Source organism: Erpetoichthys calabaricus, chromosome 10 (assembly GCF_900747795.2).
Source record: "Erpetoichthys calabaricus chromosome 10, fErpCal1.3, whole genome shotgun sequence".
Taxonomy (NCBI): domain Eukaryota; kingdom Metazoa; phylum Chordata; class Cladistia; order Polypteriformes; family Polypteridae; genus Erpetoichthys; species Erpetoichthys calabaricus.
Window position 1 is genome coordinate 104,707,396 of NC_041403.2, and position 18,808 is coordinate 104,726,203.

Below are 18,808 nucleotides of genomic sequence, written 5' to 3' on the forward strand. Positions count from 1 at the left end.
TAATCAGTGACCGCGTTTTTATTCCCCCATGACCTTGCCCAGTCTGCACAGTACTCTAGGACATGCAGAGTAAAGAATGTTCCTCTGCAAGGTGAGCCATGAACACTCTTCTTTTCTCGGTGGACCCCGTACATGCCTTGCATAGTACATGTGCTTTGATCGCCGCCAGGTCAAGCTTGTTATAGCACAAGCAACCGGCCACCTGCGTGCTCCTGCTAGCACTGAATAAGCTCACGCCTTCTGGTGTCAGCTCGCAGTACCGGGGGAAAAAAGAGACAAATATATGTGACATTTTGAAGAAAGCATTGTATGACCTGAATAGTACCAATCAGAAAACATCATCGCACTAATGCAATATTATTTGAAAATGAACAGATCGGGTGTAAATTTGTTACTTGTAAAAGTTAGCTTTTTTCACTTTTATTTTCTCAGTCTCGTTCACGCTCTCCCTCCCCTCCTGATCTTACCCTAACTAACGAACAGCGCCAGCATAAATTCTCAAGAGACGGTGGCATCACAGCTCCAGCATGCTTGTTTCAGATGCTCATGCATCACGGTGATGCTGCTGTGAAAAGAGAGCTCTGCTTTGCTTAATCTGCATTCAACTTTTTTTTCTTTTTCGGTGAAGTGCTCCCACACTTTAGAAAGTTTCTGTCTCAATGTTTTTCCATCTCCTTCCCCCTCCTCTATCCTACTCGCCATTGCAACCACGTTTATTTTCTTCTACATTCTTCTTCTCCTCAGAAGTTCTTTCTTCGTTGGTAGGACTGTGTACAATCTTGACAACCAATAACAAACGATACTGCCCCCAGACGTTCATGTAGTGCATTGCAGTTACAAAAACCAATGTGGTTCTTTGTGACTGGAGCCTCTATTGAAAGTTCTGTTTATGATGCGTCGACGATTTTTTGTAGTCGATTACGTCGACTAATCATTGCAGCCCTAGTTGGTAATAGGTGTTGAGCACCCTACTGTCTGCTGAAGAGTGGCCAAAATATAATCAAAGCACACAGCTAAAAATATTTTTAATTTAGGCTGACATATCTTTAACCAGATGAAAATGTTAAGGAGTCACAGCATATACAGCTTGACTTTGTCTGTAACCCCTGCTTATAATAAAAACAATATTCAATTTGTTCAAGAATGTGTATTTTGTGAAACTTCTTATTTTTAGACTGTACACCCATTTTATTTAAATCCCAATGATTAAGAAGAAAGCAGCCATACACTGACTAGCTTCCTTTAGCATTATTTGATTTTTTTTTCTTTTTTCTAATATTATGCCTTTTGGTTATAATGCAAATTCATTGTTTTTGTATAACTGGATATATTAGGTGTGTTGAGATGACTGATCCACTATTGTTTTGTTTCTTGTTTCTTTAAGTGTGTTGTTGATGTTGGATCAATTATTCTTGAGTATTGTGTTTCTCACAGAATCCTGATACAGCAGCAGGGGTAGCTGTTATTTTTTCCCCCCTTGGAAAGTGTCACTATTTTGGTCCATTATATTTGTGTGGTTTTTTTTTGGGGGGCGGGTTAATTAGTACAAATTTAATTTTTTTAGTTAATGCATTTACCATTTTACATAGTTCTGCCTTCATTTAAAGCTTTTCCAATTAATGTTAACGTCATTAATAATCAACTACAATTAAATAAAATGAATATATTTTAGGGAAATCACAAAAAAAAATCTTAAATATCAGTGAGTTTGATGTCATACACAATCCAAAGGCCATTGGAAACTGGAAGAAACTCTGATACGCAGACCCAAAGTCACAACTCAGTCAGAAGAGAAGCATCTGAGGGTCACCATCTTGTTTGATGAGCAACTCAAAGCATAACAGCTTCAAGCACAGCTTAACAGTGTTTGAAAAAAGCAAGTTTCAGTTTCTGCTGTGAAGAGAACACTTTGTCCAGTCTGCAGTAGTCCACAGCCAGTACTTCAAGGCTCTATTTTGTCCTTTAAGAAATGGCTTTCTTACTGCCTCTCGCCCTGTCAAACCTGCAGCACAAAGTCTCTAGAATATTGCCCAACTAGTACTTCAGAAGCTGTAGTAACACAGTCTGTTCCAACTCTGCTTTAAGACGGAGGGTTTTTACCTAATCAACAGAAGGTACAATACCTGTGCAAATTGTTTGCCTCAACTTGCAAGACTTAATTTACTTTAATTGCTGTAGAACATCTGTAGTTTTTTTAACCTATTAATTGTTCCCTGAAGAACTCCCATTTGTAATATTCTGAAATTTTTCTTTTTTTTTTTGTTAACCTACACTTTAAACGGCCAGAGGTTTAAACTTACTACTTACCTTTTCATCATTTTGGGTCATTCATTGCATTTCAACTAATTAAATTTGAAGAAAAACTGGAGAAACTGAGATGTTCTAAAACTTTTGAATGGGGGCATATTCCAAACTGTGAATTATAAATTGAGTGATTTTAAAAAAACATTATTTAGGGTCTGAATTTGTGACCTGGATTCTGAGTATGATTGCAACCTGTTGTAGCATCAGCATTCTGTTTTTTTCTAAATAAAGATTTGTCTGCAGAACCTGAAGGTGAATCATGAACAGCCCAAACTGGCTTAACTAAACAAGCTAGTTTTCAAAGTTTGCATACGTTCCCCACCTGAAATGCTTAATGATATTAGAGGTTGGGTTGAACATACTGTCGAATGCAGTACTAGAGCTGCTACATGTTGATCTTGTTTCTAGAAACACTGCAGTGTCCATGATCCCAGTCTGCAGATACTGAACAGTTGGGATGTCTCATATTCAAACGATGTTCTTTCATTTCATAATATTTGTAAAATATAAAATGCTATGATGAGATCTTGATGTAGTGTTATGTATTAGCCCAAGAATATAGTTCATTCACTTTAGATGAGTGATTTGCTTTTAAAAGCTTGTAACATGTCACATTTTCCTGTTTTCCTCATTTAAGCCACATGCCCTAGATTAAGGATGTTGAGCCAAAAATAAGTAACTTTGGCATAAGAAGTGACTCCTTCAAACATAATGTGGTAAATTAGCTGTAAGACCAAATATATAGTGACTTTCCATTTGGAATGCAAAATATCAAACTTGGACCTCACACTGAAAATAGCACAGCACTGCTACTGGAATTATGAATGGATGATCTGGTTCTGGTTCTAATTCAAATTTCAGTTTATTACAAAGACCCAAAGATGATTTCAGAATCTGTATAAAATATACCAGTCATTAGCTTTCTTTTTATTCTGCATATATTTAGTTGTCAGTGCTGAAGTGTGGGTGAGTAAATATGCCCAGCAATGGAGTAGCACATAGAAGTAAGGTGTAGGAAGCTACTGTTCTTATTAGATGGTGGGGAAAACACTACAGGGATCCACAATTTGAAATCTTTTAGGCAAATTGAGATTAAAAAGTTAAGATTAAATTAAGATTAAAGAGTGAAAGAAAAACCAAATGAATAAATTTAAAGTCTTCTTTATTTCTTATTGCCTGAGAAAAAAGATTTTGTTTAATGGTTTTGCTGCTTTATTATTTCCCCATGCTATTATCTCATTTGCATTCTTGTCTCCAACAGCACTGGCTACTGCTTTAGATATTGGCTTGTCTAACTGGAGCTTCCTTTTTATTACAATTTCCTTGTGAGTATCTCACAAATGTGATATTTAATATTACACGTAAAATGTATTTTTTGGAGTAGCACATATTGTTAAAAAATGAAGATACACCCTTTCTATGTGGATGGTATGAGAAGAGGTCTAAATGCAATTGTATGTTTTTCCTGTGTTGGAGTTGTCTTACCCCACCCATAAGGCATGAATGTTATTTGGCCAGCTGTTATTTGTAATGCTGTAAATGATATGATATAAATGGCTATATTTGTGTAAGTTTGTTCTATTACATAATAATATACTCTTCGGTGCTGATGCCTACCTGCCTAGATAGAGTCCCTTGAAGCCCTTTTAATAATTGTGTGGTTTTAATAAATGGATGGTTGGCCTAATAGGAGCCATACTATATATAAGTAATGCATGATTTCAGTAGTGTCACACACATGCGAATAGGAGACAGCTAAAGGGCTTAGATGTTAAGTATAAAACGCCTGCCTAGGGGGTGGTGGGGTGCACTAACTCTTTTTCTAAGTCTCTTGCAGACCGTTCCCACGAAAATCCACCAGGAGCCAATACCTCAGCTCCAGACGCACCACTTACGGTCCCGGGCCCAAGGACAACATCACTTCCCCCAGACTCCCTATAAAACATCACTCCCTTCCTCTTAAGTTCAGTTCTGTTTTGGCTTCTGGCTTGTAACTACTACTTGCTTGCAAATTTTACTTTTTCCAGCCAGGATACAGATTATACAGGTGGCTGCCCCAAACCTTTGCAATGTCTCGGGTCTCTTCTTGTCACAGTAGATAAGCGTTAAAATCCAGAAAATGTCCAATGGGTGAAGTCATGCTTTAAATTTGTCTTAAATTGTTGTTTAAATTGCTTCTTAATTTTAGTTTTGAAACACCTGTAAACAATCACTTATTAACCTCCTTAGTGTGTTTACCCCTAGAAAAAAACAAGGCAAAAACCTTTTTTAAAAATAAAAAATGTTACATGTTTAACAGTTATGTTAATTTAAATTGTCAGCATAATTACAGTAGGAAAGGTACGTCTAGTTTCCACTGCTTTTCTGATGTAAATGTAGTACACGTCCTTAATGTGGTATGTTTTCAAAACAGTCACCAATGCACTGCCAGATATTACAATCGGGAAAGTAGAGGTGTGGTTTTTGGTTTTTTTGCATACTTATAGTATTTTTTCTGTTGCTTGCGAGTGAGAGGGTAAAATGTCAGTGCCTGATCTGCACGATCAATACTTCCCTTGTGTTATTATAGACTAACACAGTGCAAAACTTAGTGACTTCCACATTATCCCTAAAGAGACATTGGCAGTTGCTGCTCTTTAAAAAGAGCTTATCAGGATAACTTCTTTCTTGTCCTTCCATTTGATCAGTCATTTTGCCTTTTTCCACGCAGCAGCTTCACACAACCAAGAACATCACAGCAGTCCAGTTGTGCAGTGCTGTATGAATGTTAGAACAATCTAGATGAGAACAGGCCCATTCAGTCCAGAAAAAACTTCCCAGTGTTATCCACTTGATAATTCTAAAATAACATCAAGTCTAGTTTTGAAAGTCCATCAAATCTTACTACCTGCCTCACTATTTGTTAACTTATTCCATGTGTGTATGGTTGTCTGTGTAAATTTCTGTGAAATTTATCCTTAAGTTTCCAGCTGTGTCCCCATGTTCTTAATAAAGTTATCCATCCATCCATTTTCCAACCCGCTGAATCCGAACACGGGAGTCTGCTGGAGCCAATCCCAGCCAACACAGGGCACAAGGCAGGAACCAATCCCGGGTAGGGTGCCAACCCACCGCAGGACACACACAAACACACCCACACACCAAGCACACACTAGGGCCAATTTAGAATCGCCAATCCACCTAACCTGCATGTCTTTGGACTGTGGAAGGAAACCGGAGCTAATAAAGTTATTTTAAAGTAATAGTCTTGATCCACAGTACTAATTCCCTTCATAATTGTAAACACTTCAGTCATGTCTCTTCTTAATCTTCTGTTGCTTAAACTGTAAAGGCTGAGCTTTTTTAATCTTTCCTCAAAATTCATCCCCTGAACCCTGGAATCAGCATAGTTAGAGTTGATACACTGATGCCACATGTAGCAGAAGAGGTTTACATTAAGAAAGAACAGGATGTCCTCTGTTAGTATAAGTGTTACTCTCAAAGTGTAAACTTGACACTGGCAATACATAGCCTGGGGCTAGTCTGATACAGCTAAATTAACCACTGCACCAGGTGCTGCATGGTACCGATACATAGTTTTTTTTCTTCTTTCCGGCTGCTCCCGTTAGGGGTTGCCACAGCAGATCATCTTCTTCCATATCTTTCTGTCTTCTGCATCTTGCTCTGTTACACCCATCACCTGCATGTCCTCTTTCACCACATCCATAAACTTTTGCTTAGGCCTTCCTCTTTTCTTCTTCCCTGGCAGTTCTATCCTTAGCATCCTTCTCCCAATATACCCAGCATCTCTCCTCTGCACAAGTCCAAACCAATGTAATCTCACCTCTCTTACTTTGTCTCCCAACCGTCCAACTTGAGCTGACCTTATAATGTACTCATTTCTAATCCTATCCATCCTCGTCACACCCAGTCCAAATCTTAGCATCTTTAACTTTGCTACCTCCAGCTCTGACTCCTGCTTTCTGGTCAGTGCCACCATCTCCAACCCATATAACATAGCTGGTCTCACTACCGTCCTGTAGACCTTCCCTTTCACTTTTGCTGATACCCTTCTGTCACAAATTACTCCTGACACTCTTCTCCACCCATTCCACCCTGCCTGCACTCTTTTTCACCTCTCTTCCACAATCCCCATTACTGTGTACTGTTGATCCCAAGTATTTAAACTCCTACACCTTCGCCATCTCTACTCCCTGCATCCTCCCCATTCCACTGACCTCCCCCTCATTTACACACATGTATTCTGCTTGTTCTTATTGACCTTCATTCCTCTCCTCTCTAGAGCATATCTCTACCTCTCCAGGGTCATCAGCAAACATCATAGTCCACGGGGACTCCTGTCTAATCTCGTCTGTCAACCTGGCCATCACCATTGCAAATCAGAAAGGGCTCAGGGCCGATCCCTGATGTAATCCCACCTCCAACTTGAATGCATCTGTCACTCCTACCGCAGACCGCACTACTGTCACACTTTCCTCATACATATCCTGTACAACTCCTACGTACTTCTCTGCCACTCCAGACTTCCTCATACAATAACACAGCTCCTCTTGAGGCACCCTGTCATATGCTTTCTCCAGGTCCACAAAGACGCAATGCAACTCCTTCTGACCTTCTCTAAACTTCTCCATTAACATCCTCAGAGCAAACATTGTATCTGTGGTGCTATTTCTTGGCATGAAACCATACTGCTACTCACTAATCATCACCTCACTTCTTAACCTAGCTTCCACTACTCTTTCCCATAACTTCATGCTGTGGCTCATCAATTTTATTCACCTGTAGTTACTGCAGTCCTGCACATCCCCCTTATTCTTAAATATCAGCACCAGTACACTTCTACTCCACTCCTCAGGCATCCTCTAACTTTCCAAGATTCCATTAAACAATCTGGTTAAAAACTACACTGCCATCTCTCCTAAACACCTCCATGCTTCCATAGGTATGTCATCTGGACCAACGGCCTTTCCATTTTTCATCCTCTTCATAGCTGTCCTTACTTCCTCTTTGCTAACTGTTGCACTTTCTGATTCAATATCTCCACAACATCCAACCTCATCTCTCTCTCTCTCTCTCTCTCTCTCTCTCGTTCTCTTCATCAGCCTCTCAAAGTATTCTTTCCATCTGCTCAACACACTCTCCTCGCTTGTGAGTACGTTTCCATCTTTATCCTTTATCACCCTAACCTGCTGCACATCTTTCCCAGCTTGGTCCCTCTGTCTGGCCAATCAGTACAGGTCCTTTTCTCCCTCCTTAGTGTCCAACCTCTCATACAACTCATCACGCGCCTTTTCTTTATCCTTCGTCACCTCTCTCTTCACCTTGCTCCTTATCTCCTTGTACTCTTGTCTACTTTCTGCATCTCTCTGACTATCCCACTTCTTCTTTTCCATCCTCTTCCTCTGTATACTCTCCTGTATTTCCTCATTCCACCACCAGGTTTCCTTTTCCTCCTTCCTCTTTCCAGATATCATGCTAAGCACCCTTTTTGCTGTCACCCTTACTACATCTGCTGTAGTTTCCCAGCTGTCTGGTAACTCTTCACTGCCACCCAGTGCCTGTCTCACCTCCTCCCTAAACTCAACCGTGCAGTCTTCCTTTTTCAACTTCCACCATTTGATCCTTGGTTCTGCCCTCACTCTCTTCCTCTTCTTTTATCTCCAACGTCATCCTACAGACCACCATCCTATGCTGCTTAACTACACTTTCCCCTGCCACCACTTTGCAGTCTTCAATCTCCTTCAGATTGACTCTTCTGCATAGGATGTAATCTACCTGTGTGCATCTTCCTCCACTCTTGTACGTAACCCTGTGTTCTTCCCTCATCTTAAAATACGTATTCACCACAGCCATGTCCATCCTTTTGGACAAAATCCACTATCATCTGACTTTCTTCATTCATCTCCTTGACACCATACCTATCACCTCCTTGTCTCCACTGTTCCCTTCACCAACATGCCCATTGAAATCCGCTCCAATCACCACCTTCTGTCCCTTGGGTACACTGTTCATCACTTCATCCAACTCACTCCAAAAATCTTCTTTCTCACCCATTGCACACCCAACTTGCGGTGCATATGCACTAACAACATTCGTAATCACACCTCCAATTTCCAGCTTCATAATCATTACTCTGCATGACACTCTTTTTCACTTCAAAAAAACACTCTTGACATACTGTTCCTTCAGAATAACTCCTACCCCATTTCTCCTCCCATCCACACCATGATAGAACAATTTGAATCCACCTCCTATCCACCTGGCTTTACTCCCCTTCCATTTAGTCTCTTGCACGCGCAATATATCAACCTTCCTTCTCTCCATCATATCTGCTAACTCTCTCCCCTTACCAGTCATACTCCAAACATTCAAAGTTCCTACTCTCAGTTCCACTCTCTTTACTTTCCTCCTCTCCTCCTGCCTCTGGACACGACTCCCCCCTCTTCTTTGGCTAATAGTAGCCCAATTTCCGCCAGCACCCTGTTGGCTAACAGTACTGGTGGCGGTCGTTGTTAACCCGGAGCTCGACCGATCTGGTATGGAAATTTGTATTGTCCGCATATTGATTTGGCAAAATTTTACACCGGATGCCCTTCCTGACGTATCCCTCCCCATTTATCCGGGCTTGGGACCGGCATGAAGAAACACACTGGTTTGTGCATCCACTCTGGCTGGGTTGTACTGATACATAGTACAAAACACAAATAAATTCCCATGTCCACTTATGTTGACCATGTACCGCTGTCTTACAGAATGAGTCCTAATGTTTTTTTTTCCTGTTGTTTCAGATATACAATGACTAAATCTTCTGCAGTTTTATTTATTCTGTTCTTCTCATTAATCTTCAAACTGGAGGAACCTGTAAGTTTGTTAACTTCCTTTTTTTTTTCCTACGCATAGTTACCATTGCAAACACAGGGTTTTGCTAATGTCATATTGGAGGGGGGCATGAGGGGGGGGGGGGGTTGTTGGGGAGGAGATAGTGAACATAATAGCTACTGCAATAATCCTTTATGAAATAAAGATATTTTGTAAATAAATACAATTAATTTTTTTAGGATGACTTATAGCCTGTTTATCCAAGTATTTCAGCTGTGTTTTTTTCTTTAATGATCATAGCACCTTTGCTTTGAAAACAGTTTAAATTTGCTCAAGATTCCAGTGAGCCACTGTATGACTGATCAAACTTCTCTGTGTCTCCTACTTCTTGAATCTACCAGTGCACTTCAGTGTGTGTTTTCTTTTATGTAGCTAGAAAGATTTTATTTTATTATTTTGTGTTAACTCCTCTAACACATGGATCCTATCCCAGGGATTGTCAAGACTCCCAGGAAAGTTAATCCATGAATTTTGTAAGATTAAGATAGTTTCAAGAAAAAGTTTGTGAAACCTTTCGAATTACCCGTATCTGTACCTTAATTATTCTACCTTAACAACAAAGTCACAGTAATAGACAAACATAACCTGTTTAAACTAATAACTTGCAAATGGGTTCACAAGCTCTTTCATGCCACTCTTTTTTGGAAAAAGAAAGAAATTCCCAGTAAGGCCTGTGTTAACACTTAACACTTGAATCCCAGAAGCCTATGAAAATATTTGTAACAAAAACATACATTTGCCCAGAGGGGGCTGGGCGGTCTTATGGTCTGGAACCCCTGCAGATTTTATTTTTTTTCTCCACCCATCTGGAGATTTTTTGTTATTTCCGTCTTCCCTGGCCATCGGACATTACTCTTATTCTATGTTAATTAGTGTTGTCTTATTTTAATTCTTACTTTGTCTTTTTTTCTCTTTTTCTTCATCATGTAAAGCACTTTGAGCTACATTATTTGTATGAAAATGTGCTATATAAATATATGTTGTTGTTGATTTGAGTCTATAACAGCTGGTGTAAATTTGCGCTACTTGTAAAAGGTAGCACTGTAGTGATGAAAGCAGACACACAAACACAGCTCAATCATTTACAGAGCAGTGTCTATGGTGGATGTTACTTTTCCTTGCACATGGACATTCACATCAACATGTCATTTGAATGATTTTTATTCACGAATCGAAGAATAAAACTGAATAAAAAAATTCAATTTAAGTTTAAAAAAATTGTTCAAATGACATGTTGATATGAATGTCCGTGTGTGAGAAAAAATAACATCTTTTACAAGTACCATAAATTTACACAGGATGTTACAGACTCTCATCAAATGTATGTTTTTGTTATATGGTAATAATTATAATAGCAGCTCACTACTCAAAGCGCTAAATACAGAGACGTCTTGAGATCTGAATCTTTTGCCACGCCATTGTTAAATGGTAGCTTATTCTCTGCTCCATCTGCGCAGATCCGTGACAGCAGTGTTACCACTTTGACAACTGGTTGAAAATGAAATGCACATGTCAATTTAGCAATATCTTTTTCTTCAGTTTTATTCTAGAATAAAAGCATACTTGTTGCACGTTTTGTAAAAGCGTTTTTGGGTATTTGGGCTTCACGCATCCTACACTTCACATCAAAATTATGTCATGATCACTATAACATATGAAAACATTTTCTGTTTTAGCTATGTGTTCAGCATTTCTTGCCCCTCATTTCCTCTGTCATTCTATATTTACGCAGATCTTTGTAGACACGGAATACACATGAAATGTATATATTTCAAATCACGCTATTTCGTTACCTATATAATTCCTTTCAAACACATCACCAGATAAACACTTCAATACAGACTTCAGCTATGAGGATTGCAGCAGGGCGATGCCTTCATCTGACTGTATGGGGGGTGGGGGGTGTAGCAGACTGCATTCTGCTAAATCACATATTTGCAAAAAAAAAGTGGACTACTAGCACAGTGATAAGGAGCTACGAGCTTCCTGGAGCATGTCAGAGACAACAAAAAAAAAATCGTAAGCTTCAGGAATTCTAGTCTATTACATCTACAAGTTACTTAATATATAGCAAGAGCATTACAGTCTTACAGAGACTTTAACAGCAACAATAAAATAATTATTTTCCTCTTTGTGCATGGTGCCAAAATCATAAACTATACATTGTAAAAATATTAAAATAATTTGTCCATATTAATAATTATTTGTTCTTGCATCATGAAACAGGCTATTAGTAAACCAGCCATTTAAAAAAAAAAAAATCCAGTTAAAATGCCTATTTTTTGTATATTTTTGCTTTGTAATAGAATGCTAGCAGTTTTGTGTACCTGCACCTGCAAGTGTTGTCATAATTAAAATGAAAAGTGATAAGCAATGTTTTAATAGCCTTTTTTGTATATGTTCATCAAACACCAATAAAAACCATGTTGTCGTGGAAATCTTAGGTCTGTCATCATTGTTGATTTCACTTTATCAACTGCTATATTAAATTTGTGTTTCAAGTAAGAAAATGCCTGGTGTTAGAAAAATCACCTGTACTTTTCCAAGTGTATATGTATAGTATGTATATAAGGAGAAGTAATAATTTGGCTCTTTATAAACGAGTAATTTTTGTCGCTGCTGGCCGAGATCTAGGCGTATCTTATGAAAAACTGGTGCCTTTGGCATAATCTACAAAATAACATTTTATATTCTTGAAATCGATTATTTAGTCTCATGTAAATTAGAAGAACACATACAAATTAAGCACTGTATAGATTACATTTTCTTTTTTATTGAAACAAATTTCTAAACATAAATAGATATTGATGTAATGAAAAGAAAACTTGCTTCATATAAGGTGCGTGTTATCTTACTTCCGCATTACAATTATCACATGTGCAAAATACTAAAATTCTGGTCCATTATAACCTCAAATATAAAGATAGTATAACATCAAGTAGTCCAGTAGTTGTTCGTTCTTCACTTTTTTCTCTTCCTTTTCTTTCTAAGTATTTTCTTAAACCAATACTCATGGGTGAGTACACTCAATTGTACACTCAATTGTAAACTGGACCACGTTGGATTAGTTTTTGTTAACTTTAGTAGTGTGGGGCGTGCTTTGCCTGCACGTTTTTGTTCCACCCAGTTTCACAATCAGTTTGTCTTTTTCCTTCTAATTTATCTCATTGTTTCATGAATTTGTCTTTTTTATTCATTTATTGCTTAATTGAGATAACTGCCCAATTCAAAGCAGAAGATGGCTAAAACAAAAACCTACAGCTGGAGTGTGCCTCTAGGACTGAACCTGAGAACCACTGAGTTAGGTGGTGAGCTGCTGGTTTCTGTCATTTGCATGTCATTGTTAATTGGCATTTGGTTAAGAAGACCTAAATCAGTTAAAACAGAGAACACAATGAAATACAACTTATTTTTGTATAGCACTCTTCAGTGAGTGCAGGCACAGAGTGCTGTGGAAAAAAAAATTATACTAATTACTAAGTACAGAATTAGTACATATAATGATAGATTTTTTTTTAAAGATGGAAAACATAGTAGAAACTGATTATTATAAAGGGAAATCTACCCATTAATTTATGATCTATGGCCAGTTGGCAGTGAAGAAGATTAAAATTGTAAAAGACAAAGTCGAATAGAGTCACAGTCCTGGAGACCCTGGCCAGCTAATTACCTACCCCCACCTGGGCATTCTGTAGTGGAGTCCGCTAGCTGTCCAGTCTGATGAGAGAATCCTTCCATCTAATGATTCTAGTGCTTTTTTATTTGAGATGACTTTTCAATACACAGGAGAGCAGCTTAGCATTGGAGCATTAGCAGCCAGTGCCTCATCAAGACACTGAGAATAGAAACAAATTAGAGCAGGGTTAATAACAGTTTATAAGTATTATGTTTTAGAAAGGCATATTACAAATTAACAGACATGCAGTATGCACTACTAATCAACAGTTCTAATCATAGTATGCTAGACTAAAATGAGTCTTCAGCCTGGATTTAACAGCTGCAACTAAAGGGACATCTATAATATTAGCATGCAGATCATTCTACAGCTTTGGGGCCCTGCAACTAAAACCTCTGTCTCCCACTGTTATTTTATTAATCATTTGGACCTTAAGTAGGTCAGCATCTTGATCTCTGTGTGCACTGTGGTTTATAAGTAATTATAAGTTAAGATAAAGTAGAGCCTTGACCATTTAAGGCTTTATACTGTAATTTGAAACTTGTCATAAGAACAATACCTAATTTTCACACCTATGATCTTAAACACACCTGCATATTTTGTTTTGCTTTGATCTACAATCTTGGATAACCTTTATTCAATTGCACATGTGAAGTTACCCCGTTGTTAAAATATCCACAAAATGGCAACATCTATTATATTTAGGATGTTGTGGTGAGATGCTAAAATATTTTATCACCTTTAAAACAAATTTATAAATATCTAGAAGAAATTAATTCAGCACCCTAAAAACCCCCTAATGGGATCCTGAGATGTTTAAATAAATATAAGAAATGTGACAGAAAATTTAATCAGGACATACAAAATGCAACTTAAACTAGAAGCAGACATACAGTGCATCCGGAAAGTATTCACAGCGCATCACTTTTTCCACATTTTGTTATGTTCCATCCTTATTCCAAAATGGATTAAATTCATTTTTTTCCTCAGAATTCTACACACAACACCCTATAATGACAACGTGAAAAAAGTTTACTTGAGGTTTTTTGCAAATTTATTAAAAATAAAAAAACTGAGAAATCACATGTACATAAGTATTCACAGCCTTTGCTCAATACTTTGTCAATGCACCTTTGGCAGCAATTACAGCCTCAAGTCTTTTTGAATATGATGCCACAAGCTTGGCACACCTATCCTTGGCCAGTTTCGCCCATTCCACTTTGCAGCACCTCTCAAGCTCCATCAGGTTGGATGGGAAGCGTCGGTGCACAGCCATTTTAAGATCTCTCCAGAGATGTTCAATCGGATTCAAGTCTGGGCTCTGGCTGGGCCACTCAAGGACATTCACAGTGATGTCCTGAAGCCACTTCTTTGATATCTTGGCTGTGTGCTTAGGATCGTTATCCTGCTGAAAGATGAACCGTCGCCCCAGTCTGAGGTCAACAGCACTCTGGAGCAGGTTTTCATCCAGGATGTCTCTGTACATTACTGCAGTCATCTTTCCCTTTATCCTGACTAGTCTCCCAGTTCCTGCTGCTGAAAAACATCCCCACATCATGATGCTGCCACCACCATGCTTCACGGTAGGGATGGTATTGGCCTGGTGATGAGCGGTGCCTGGTTTCCTCCAAACGTGACGCCTGGCATTTACACCAAAGAGTGCAATCTTTGTCTCATCATACCAGAGAATTTTCTTTCTCATGGTCTGAGAGACCTTCAGGTGCCTTTTGGCAAACTCCAGGCGGGTTGCCAGGTGCCTTTTACTAAGCAGTGGCTTCGGTCTGGCCAATCTACCATACATGCCTAATTGGTGAATTGCTGCAGAGATGGTTGTCCTTCTGGAAGGTTCTTCTCTCTCCACAGAGGACCTCTGGAGCTCTGACAGAGTGACCATCGGGTTCTTGGTCACCTGCCTGTCTAAGGCTCTTCTCCCCCGATCGCTCAGTTTAGATGGCCGGCCAGCTCTAGGAAGAGTCCTGGTGGTTTCGAACTTCTTCCACTTACGGATGATGGGGGCCACTGTGCTCATTGGGACCTTCAAAGCAGCAGAAATTTTTCTGTAACCTTCCCCAGATTTGTGCCTTGAGACAATCCTGTCTCGGAGGTCTACAGACAATTCCTTTGACTTCATGCTTGGTTTGTGCTCTGACATGAACTGTCAACTGTGGGACCTTATATAGACAGGTGTGTGCCTTTCCAAATCATGTCCAATCAACTGAATTTACCACAGGTGGACTCCAGTTAAGCTGCAGAAACATCTCAAGGATGATCAGGGGAAACAGGATGCACTTGATCTCAATTTTGAGCTTCATGGCAAAGGCTGTGAATACTTATGTACATGTGCTTTCTCAGTTTTTTTATTTTTAATAAATTTGCAAAAATCTCAAGTAAACTTTTTTCATGTTGTCATTATGGGGTGTTGTGTGTAGAATTCTGAGGAAAAAAATGAATTTAATCCATTTTGGAATAAGGCCGTAACATAACAAAATGTGGAAAAAGTGATGCGCTGTGAATACTTTCCGGATGCACTGTATATTCAAGACTCTAAAGCAGGTATATTTTGAGAAAAAAAATAGTTTGGGTAAGAATATGCGATTGAGTCCAACTTACTTCGTCAATTCTTGTTTACCTAATATTTGTCAATATGAAATTAATGCAAGTAAGCAATAAGAACTGATAATGCTGCAAGCATATAGTAACCCCAATTGACTGATTTTTTCTGAATGAGAAAAGGGAAAAGTGAAGTACTGCTTGGGTTTTGTTTACCCTGGTGTATTTTAGTTACTCACGGATGAAGAATGAATACTGTGAAAGATGATGTTAATAACATAAAGAGTGGACTAAGTGTCTGTGCAGAGGTGAGCTTAGGAGTATTGTTTGCAGTCAGTCGTCCTCTGGTGGTGTCCTACTTCCCATCCCTGGTAAATCCACCTCCATTAGATTTGCAGGTAAATTGCCTAACATTTACCTTTGACAATTTGCATAATGAAAATCATGTATAACTGAGTATTAATTTTTGGTCTACAGCTATGTAGTTTTAAATATTTTCAATAATATTTTGGACTAGTCACAATTTGTAGGTTTTGATGTTAGTAAAGAAATAAATTCTCTGGAACTACAAATGTAGTACTTTATACCTAGACAAGAACTAAGATAGCTGCATTACTCCCACAACCTGACAATTTGTCTAATCACCGGTTAAGTCCTTTGTCAGCAGTAGATCCCAGTGTTTACATCCAATTCTTACAACGTGCCCTGGGTTTGCCCAAAATTGTCCATTTTGTTGCATTTAGTCACCTTTTTGCGAACCTTCCATTAAAGTCTAATCAGTCATAGTGATCTGTGTAAACTTGTGCAATTAATTTTCATGTATATGTTTATGTATATCTACCTTTAGTATGTATTTAGTTAGGTATTAGTTACTTTTGTGACACTGAAATGTCTGTATGAAATAATTTCTCGGGTATTTGTCATTAAGATACTGGAACTGTATACTGCATGTATATATAAAACACATTTATATATAGGCTTTAAACAATTATAGGGGGAGGTTGAATTTGAAAAGTGGACGTGCAATTTGCAAATTCATACTACGGTATCTTGTATGATAAAAAGTGTGGATCTGGTGAAAAGTCCAGAACAACATCATTAATTGTTCCAAGCGTCTAGGTATAAAAAAAGATGGCACGTTCAAGTACCATAGACTAAAACTAGGTATCGTAAAACCATACTGTAAAGCTCTACATGTACGTTGTATATTCTTTGTTAAGTGAAAGATTGTTCAATAGATCAAAAATGTTTCTATTTTATTATGTCTTCTCTCTTTGCATCATAACTATATAATTTTATAATTTTGGGTTTGTTTTGTTCTACATAATAAGTAGACATTCTTATCCAAGTGTATCATCTAAATAAAAAATAAAGTAAACATGTTAAATGACATGCAGTATAATTATTTGCTTCTTGTAAAATGTAATCATCTGCTGTCTGTTTTCCATTTCTTGTGACTAGAAACCTTGCCTAATAGTGGTGGTGCTTCTTATAGCTGGCGGTCTTTTCATGTTTACCTTTGAATCAACTCAGTTCAATCTGGAAGGCTTTCTACTTGTGTTACTGGCTTCCTTCCTGGGTGGTATCCGCTGGACTCTTACTCAGATATTAATGCAGAAAGCTGAACTTGGTAAGTGGTATTTTAAAGTTTTTTTTTTTTTTTTATGTTGCATAAATGTTGAAATTAAAAATAAATCGGGCCATGGCAAACAAAGTAGAAGAGTACTCCATTTTGGTTTTCCACAGGTGTCCGCTAAATTGGGTTTTGTTTTGAAAATAACCTCATAAAAACATGGGATTCTTTGCAGTTATGAGCTAGTTAACTAGTCATGAACATATCTTATTATTGTGTGACAGATCTTTTTTTTTTTTGGCTTTCCACTGTTTCTTTCTAAAACCTGAGGGAGATATAGACAAGAACAGACTATTCGGCCCAACAAAGCTTGCCAGTTCTGTACACTTAATTTCTTCAACATAACATCAAATTAAGTTTTGAAGTTCCCTATAGTCCTTATTCCATGTGTTTATGGCTCTGTATGTGAAGAAAAACTTAAATTGTTTGAGAAAAATTTACACTTAAGTTTCCAACTCTTATTGAACTCATTTTAAAGTAACCGTCTTGATTCACTGTACTGTTTTCTTTTATAGTTTTGAACAATCATGTCTCCTCTTGATCTCCTTTTGCTTAAACTGAAATGGCTCAGCTTTTTAATGTTTTAAGGTAACACATCTGCACTCTTGTAATTAGCCTAGTTCTTCTTCTCCGGACATTTTCTAGCACTTCTATGTCGTTATTTAGCCCAGGAGACCAAAACTGTACACAGTTCTCAAGATGAGGTCTTACCAGTGTATTTATAAAGCTTCAACTTTAACTCCTTTGACTTATACTCACATTAATGCTAATTTCTTAATTTGCATTTTTAGCAATAATGATTGTATTTTGGATATTTAAAATAACTTATTTAGAAATAAATATGTTCACTGTTTTTGTTAGTTATTTTTAAAATATGTGATTAAATAATTTAATTAGAAAGTAGAATTTGCTTTCTGGGATGATGCTAGTCATAAGATACAGAATAATCAAGAAAATACTTATTGTGTACTTACTTATAGTTAAAATACAGTAGAAACAAAGATAATAATAAAAAAATAAATAAACATTTCACATTTTTTCTCAGTGTCAAATTGCATACATAACTCAATCTCTGTAACTCTGTCTCAATGGTCTTGTCATATAATCTCATGTATAATTGTTTGAAAGGTCACCAACCTTTTGTGAGTTCATAAATTTTCACACTGAAAATCTGCCTCCATTTGGCTTGCCATACAAGAGACGGTAAGTGTTTGAGGGCACCCAGACCTTCCAGTGTTGTAACATGTGAGAAAACTACATAGTTAACAATTGTGGAAAGTATTCATTGTTGCACCATGTTATGTCGGTGACACAGAGTGTGGATATTTGGGTACATGGAGCCTAGGAGGAGAGGCACTATATTTGAAGAAGACCAATGAAGATTGAATCAATGTGGATGGAAAGACATGATAAAAATACATCTCACTACTAAAAAAAAACACACAAAGTGGAAGGTAGTCGTCCGGGGTAACCAACAAACCTGAATAAAATCATTAAAATCAATACTTAGGTTACTATCAATATTTTTTAAATTACATAGACCAGTAAGTTAAGGTAGTGCTGACCAAGATTCTCACATTAAGTGTCTGTTGTTTGCTTCCCTCCTTAAGGTTTACAGAACCCTGTGGATACAATGTACCATCTGCAGCCTCTGATGTTCTTGGGTCTCTTCCCACTCTTCTTTTTTAATGAAGGTATCCTTGCATTATTATTTCAAATGATTTGCGAACCTTAAGAGTAAACATACATTATTGCTTCAACATGCT

The 18,808-nt window shown here is 37.8% G+C and overlaps 1 protein-coding gene across 1 annotated transcript in view; it reads left to right on the plus strand.

Annotated features, from left to right (window-relative positions):
- Positions 1 to 18,808, plus strand: part of slc35c2 (solute carrier family 35 member C2) — a 47,558-nt gene that overhangs the window by 17,812 nt on the left and 10,938 nt on the right. The window contains exons 3-6 of the mRNA XM_028811692.2: positions 3,566 to 3,629; positions 9,093 to 9,165; positions 16,871 to 17,039; positions 18,653 to 18,736. Coding sequence (XP_028667525.1) covers positions 3,566 to 3,629; positions 9,093 to 9,165; positions 16,871 to 17,039; positions 18,653 to 18,736 — 390 coding nt within the window. The remainder of the gene's footprint in view (positions 1 to 3,565; positions 3,630 to 9,092; positions 9,166 to 16,870; positions 17,040 to 18,652; positions 18,737 to 18,808) is intronic.